The sequence below is a fragment of the Tenebrio molitor genome, chromosome 6 (assembly GCF_963966145.1).
Source record: "Tenebrio molitor chromosome 6, icTenMoli1.1, whole genome shotgun sequence".
Classification (NCBI taxonomy): Eukaryota; Metazoa; Arthropoda; class Insecta; order Coleoptera; family Tenebrionidae; genus Tenebrio; species Tenebrio molitor.
Window position 1 is genome coordinate 1715994 of NC_091051.1, and position 6515 is coordinate 1722508.

General features: G+C 43.3%; 1 protein-coding gene across 2 annotated transcripts; it reads left to right on the forward strand.

The window, feature by feature from the left end:
- Window positions 1–13: 13 nt before the first annotated feature.
- On the forward strand, window positions 14–5794 carry Pld (Phospholipase D). Of its 2 annotated transcripts, XM_069051108.1 has the most exons (13): window positions 14–447; window positions 562–637; window positions 697–860; window positions 909–1269; window positions 1316–1436; window positions 1490–1641; window positions 1731–2011; window positions 2065–2551; window positions 2601–3333; window positions 3454–3665; window positions 3720–3845; window positions 3893–4472; window positions 4522–5794. In XM_069051108.1, exons 1-13 carry the CDS (start codon window positions 435–437, stop codon window positions 4621–4623), a joined length of 3408 nt encoding a protein of 1135 aa, XP_068907209.1. In that variant the 5' UTR covers window positions 14–434; the 3' UTR covers window positions 4624–5794. The 2 variants fall into 2 exon arrangements, with proteins under 2 accessions (XP_068907209.1, XP_068907210.1); XM_069051109.1 differs by lacking the exon at window positions 562–637.
- Window positions 5795–6515: the final 721 nt, after the last annotated feature.

Sequence of the window (6515 nt, forward strand, 5' to 3'; positions counted from 1 at the left end):
CACAGTTTCGACCTGGGGTGCTTAAAGACAACAACAAATTTGAATTATTACGTGATTTTAATGAATAAATGCCATTTGTGCAGTCTTCATTATTTTTTAAATGTGAAAATAAAAAAAAAACTGCTCCGTCATTGATTCCATTGGTTCGAATCCAATAGATTAAAAATTCATTGGACAATTGTTATCACATGACCTACTTGTCACGTTATCAAGAAAAACAACAAAATAATGTCAAACTAGTTATATGACAGATGTTTGTGTATAGTGTATTGCCTACATTCGAGCGCCGACTAAATGACTCGTAATTCCTTCGAATTTCCCTGATTACTCAATTTCTCAGGATGGGTTACATCACAGGCACGCTATTTAATTAAGCGACCCATGCAACTATTTATAAAACCACTTTAGTTGTAACGGAGCCCCGGATCCCTTCGATGGAACTATCATGTAAGTGGTCTTGTTCGTGTAACGCACGGTCGCTCCTCATCTAGGTTATGCTCCTTACCTCGTATTGTCTTTATATTATCTCCGCATTCTCTACCAAAATCCTAATCCGATAAGATAAGAAACCACTGCCGCACCGTTTGCCTTCACCGCACGCAAAAAAGTCCGTCATGTCAACAATTAACATAGTTAGGTATTTACCGCTTCATCTTGACTGAAAACTTTTGAAAAACCACACGGAATCTGTTTCAGGATGGAGGAGGAGGAGGGTGAGTGCAACAACGAAGTCTCGTTGACGAGACCGAGTCTCGGAGGGTCGGAGTACGACGACGAGTTGGGCGTTCCGGAGTCTCTCATCATCGTGGACGTGGGGGACGGGCCCGTGGTCATCGAACGCTCCGACGAAGAGGTCGAAGGTAAGCTGCCCCTCGGTCGTGTTCTCTCTCACCGAAATTACTTTCAAGATGAAGGTGATGGACTCGTTTTTCAAACAATCCACAAGCCCCCGGTCAAGTTCAAGTCTTTCAAGAGAAACGTGTTTATACCGTCCGTCGATGTGGTCGCCGCGATCACAGATTACGAGCGCAACCTCACCACCCACATGATTAACCCCAATTTGTACACCATTTCTTTGACTCATGGAAGTTTCACCTGGCAGATCAAAAAACGCTACAAACAGATACAGAATTTGCACCAGCAGTTGCTACTGTTCCGGGCAGGCTTGAACATACCATTTCCCAGCAAGACCCACAAAAGAAAAAGAAAGAGTTTTAAAATGTCGATGCCCAAGAGCGGGAGAGGCAAGAGGAAGGCTGCCCTGCCCAGGTAGTTGCGTCACCGTAAAAAGCGCAACTGATGACGTTTTTTCTAGATTTCCGAAAAAACCTGAGATTTTAGTGCCCTATGACAAGCTGGGCGACAGGATCAAGCAGTTGGAGAGTTATCTCAACAACCTGCTGTCAATCAACATTTATCGCAACCATCCCACCACTGTACCGTAATCGCCCCTCTTGACAAGTTCTTTTAATCGCGGTGTCTCTTGCAGATCGAATTTTTGGAAGTTTCGCATCTGTCGTTCGTCCAGGGCTTGGGGGCCAAAGGCAAAGAGGGGATGATCAAGAAGAGGACCGGGAGCACTCAACCGGGACAAGCCGGTTGCAACTGTTGCGGCCTCATCAGGTGTCTCTTTTGCATTAGGTGAGCCAAAAAATAATCAAGTCGGTCACGCTCGACGTTTCGTTGACGTTTCTCCAGAGGTCAGCACTGACGCATTGACATTTTTCCAGATGTCAACACTTGTGCAACGACATTTTGTGCGCCCGCTGGGTCGAGCGATGGTTTTTCATCAAAGATACGTGTTTCGGTTACGTCAACCCCGAAGACGGCATCATCAAATGCGTGATTTTGTTCGACCAGGGCTTCGAGGTGTCGTCCGGGCTGTACTCTATCGGTTTGCAAACTGGATTCCAAATAATCACGCTCTTCAGGCAGATCGCTTTCAAATGCTGGACGCGGAGGAAGAGCCGCGAGTGGGTCGAAGCCCTCAAAGACATGGCCGCCGGTCCAGGTACTTACTCTATCTCGATTGTGGAGCGCCTCCCGTGTACGTTACCGTTCCAGCCAGAGATTTCGTCCAACCCAACCAGCACCGATCGTTCGCCCCCTTGCGGACCACGATCCCGGCGTGCTGGTTCGTGGACGGCGCCGGTTACATGTCAGCCGTCGCCGACGCCATCGAGAACGCCAAAGAAGAGATTTTCATCACGGACTGGTGGTTGAGCCCCGAGATACACATGAAGCGACCGGCGATCTGCGGGGAGCACTGGAGACTCGACAAGTTGTTGCAGAGGAAAGCGGAGAGCGGGGTGAAAATCTTCGTGCTGTTGTACAAAGAACTCGAGGTCGCACTGGGCCTCAACAGCTACTACAGCAAGCAGAAATTGGCGCAGTTGTCCGACAACATCAAGGTCCTGAGGCACCCGGACCACGCCCGAGTCGGAGTCTTCTTGTGGGCCCACCACGAAAAAATCGTAGTCGTCGACCAGAGCTACGCTTTCGTAGGCGGAATCGACCTGTGCTACGGCCGATGGGACGACGCCAAGCACAGGTAACAGTCACGCCATCTCGCTTCGTAACCAATAAAAACATAATTGAAGGTTGACCGATTTGGGGAGCATCACCCCGACAATCGACCCCTCCACTTTGAAAAAAAAGACGTCGAGTGTACCCGGTGGTGACGCCTTCTACCCCATCCCCATCCCTCTGTACAAGCAGACCCCGATCCCCGCCGTCGAGGAGCCCGACACTTGTCCCGCGGAACTCCCGTCGAGTCCTCTCCCCCAGTTGGAGCCCGGAGACTCTCTGTTGATGCCTCCGCTCAACGAAAAAATGAAGTGCAATACTCCCAACATGGAGCGCAAGAACGTGATCGACACGATCAAAAACACCGTCAAGAGCAAAGGAAAAGATCTCATCAATTTAGTTTACACTCCGCACGAGGACAGCGTCGAGGAGAAGGAGAGTATTCCCGAGAAGGAAAACCAGACGCCGGAGGAAATATTGGAAAGCTTGAACGGGTCCTCCAAGTTGTGGGTGGGCAAAGATTATGTTAATTTCATAGTGAAGGATTTCAACAATCTGGATTCGCCCTTCGACGATTTCATCGATCGGGTGACCACTCCCAGGATGCCGTGGCACGACGTGGGGGTGTGCGTCCAGGGGGCGGCGGCGCGGGACGTCTCCAGACACTTCATCCAAAGGTGGAACGCGACCAAGCTGGAAAAGGCCAAATCGAATAAGACTTACCCGTTTCTCTTGCCAAAAAGTTACGAAGAGTTCAAGACGCTTCCGGTGGTTTTCCCGAACGAAGTGAACAACGTTTCGTGCCAAGTGAGTCCGGAAACTTTTTTTTTTGTCGATCTAAACAAAGAAAATTTGATCATTTCGATTAAAAAACTGTCCGTGAAGATTTAGTCTGTGTTGTTTACATGTTGTGTTTGTCTGACGCAGGTCCTACGAAGTGTTAGTACTTGGTCTTGTGGTTTTTTAGAACCAGATACAGTCGAGCAGAGCATTCACGAGGCCTACATCGACACAATCAACAAAGCTCAACACTACATCTACATAGAGAACCAGTTCTTCATCTCGCTGCCTTACAACAACCCCAACACCAAAAACCAAATAGCTGAGGCGCTTTACAAGCGAATCATCAGAGCCTTCAGGTTCGCCCCGCGCTCGCTTCTTCGACCGACCGTCAACTGTGATTTTTTTTCCAGAGCCAAAGAAGTGTTCAGAGTTTTCGTGGTGATGCCGCTGCTTCCCGGTTTCGAAGGCGAAGTGGGAGGACCGACCGGGACGTCTCTGCACGCCATCACCCACTGGAACTACGCCTCGATCTCTCAGTACGTCTCGGTTTCGCCGCCACCCGATCATTCACGACTCGTTTCAGGGGGAAAGACTCGATCATCGGGCGATTGCAAGAGCACGGCATCGAAAACCCCTCCGATTACATCTCCTTCTACGGATTGAGAACCCACTCGACCCTCAACAACGAACCGATCACCGAGCTGATCTACGTCCACTCGAAGCTGATGATCGTCGACGACAAAATCGTGATCTGCGGCTCGGCGAACATCAACGATCGCTCGCTGATCGGCAAGAGGGACTCGGAGATCGCGGTCCTGATCGAGGACGAGGCTTTCGACGACGGGGTCATGAACGGGGAGAGTTTCCCGTGCGGCAAATTCGCGGGGAGCTTGCGCAAGTACTTGTTCAAGGAGCATCTGGGCTTGTTGGGCAAAGAACACGAAATGATAGATTTCGACATTACCGACCCAATCTCCGACTACTTCTACAAAGAGGTCTGGTATAAAACTGCCAGTTTGAACACGGAGTTCTACGAGAAAGTCTTCCATTGCATTCCGACCGATAAAGTGGAGACGTTCGCCGATTTGAAAAAGAATCAAGACGAGAAACCGCTGTACATCAACGAGATTTCGCGGGCCGAGAAGATGCTGGAGAGTATCCAGGTGATTTTCCATTGAAAAAATACAACGAGAGAATAACAATTTGTTTTAGGGTCATCTCGTACTTTTGCCTTTAAATTTTCTGTGCCAGGAAAATTTGACCCCCGCCGCCAATTCGGTCGAAGGGATGATGCCTACTTCCTTATGGACCTAGAGTAGTAGTATACACAGCTGCAAGCATATATTTTTTATGATAAGATTTAAACGTGACCTTATTTTTTATAGTACCGTTTACAAGAAAATAGTGCCGAAACTAAGCAAATTCACATTCCGGAAAAAAATCAAATGTCTCTCATGTAACAGTCTAAATGGTTTTTCCAAGTGCATTAATTACCTAACTATTATAACAGATGTTTATTAAACGAAGAGTGCTTAAATCGTGATATTAATTTGTTGGGTGCATATATTACGCACAAAAATATTTATACGTGTCGTTGGATATCTCTGTTGTACAGCTTTTAGATATTTTTAATGTTTATTGTTAGAGCAAAATAATAGATTAGCGAAAGATATTTACACAAATACTCGTCCAAATAATAATGATTATTATTTTTATATTGTGATTTGTGTTTTCGTTGTAATTTTATATTCTCGCACTTTTATTCCTATTTTATTTAATTTGTTGCAGTATTACACGTTTTTATCATACGTCCTGTTCGCATTTACATTTTGCACAGTATTTATAACTTGTTTTCTAATTACACCTAATCAAAAAACTCGACTCGTTTCAATTATCATTTAATCCTTTTTGACGTCAGATTAATCAAATACATAAATGACGTTCACACGATTACTTTCATTATTGAATATGTATACATAATTTTATTCAACATCCAATCAAAATGAAGGGAAAAAACAGCAAAGTAATAAACCTATTGCTTTTTTTTTACCTGCAAAAACTAAATGAAGACACAAGTGTCTCAAATCTTTTACTGATAAGGTCGCGAATAATACTATGTATTTTATGTAATATAATTATGTTAAAAAAATGAGTTTTTTATCAATAATAGGTATGCATCTAAAGTGGGCACAGGGTAAAATTAAAAAAATGTTCGCACAATCGTGTTGTTACTAGCTACTTACTGCCTTAATGCGGTAAGTAAATAATGACACCGATACCTAATACGGTAAGTAATTAATGACATTAATGCCTTCAAAATATTTCTCTCAAAAAAATTACTTCAATGTCAATTCTCTTCGTATAAGCAAATGTGCGAAAAACGTCTCGTCTTTGTCTCGATGTTTCAAACTCTTCCTCGATTCTGTTATATGTAATAATGTACTTACTAACCTTATATCCCAATATACAGAGTACAGAGTGGAAACAGTTATTTTATTTATTACAATAAATTAAGTCATTTCAAAACTAATAACATTTGTGGAAAACGCTGAAACAGGTCAATTTTGATTTCTCATCATGCTTATTTTAAGTTGCTTCACTTGTTCATGACGTCACATTAATTTTTTTTTAAATAGCGGCCCTCACTTTTTTCTTCTCTCTCTGATAGACCTTCCTGCTATCTAAACAAATGAAAAAACTTGGTACATACCTTACATAACATTTTTTTTTGAGAAAATGAGAAATTTAATTTAAAAAATTTTATTTAATTTTTACTGTAAAAATTCTTTTGTATGGATTTGTTTGAAATAGAAGATTTATTTTAATAGACCAAACAATTTAGAAGATTTACGCCAGAAAATTCGCGCTGAAATGGAACAAATAAGCCCTGACATTATTGAGCGCAGTGTACAAACTGTCGATGAGTGCCAAATGGTTGACGGAGGACAATTTGCATTAAATTTTATTGTTAACCTTAGATGTTTGTTTGTTTTTGTTTGAGGTCAATACAAAAATTTATATTAAAAATTAAATTAAATTTTTGAAGAAAAATTTGTCATTTTCTCAAAAAAATTGTTATGTAAGGTACTAATTTTTGCTCATTCGTCGTTTAGGTAGTAGGAAGGTTTATCAAAAAAAGAAGAAAAAGTGAGGGTTGCTATTTAAAAAAAATGAATGTGACGTCATACCTCAAAAATGGATGATGT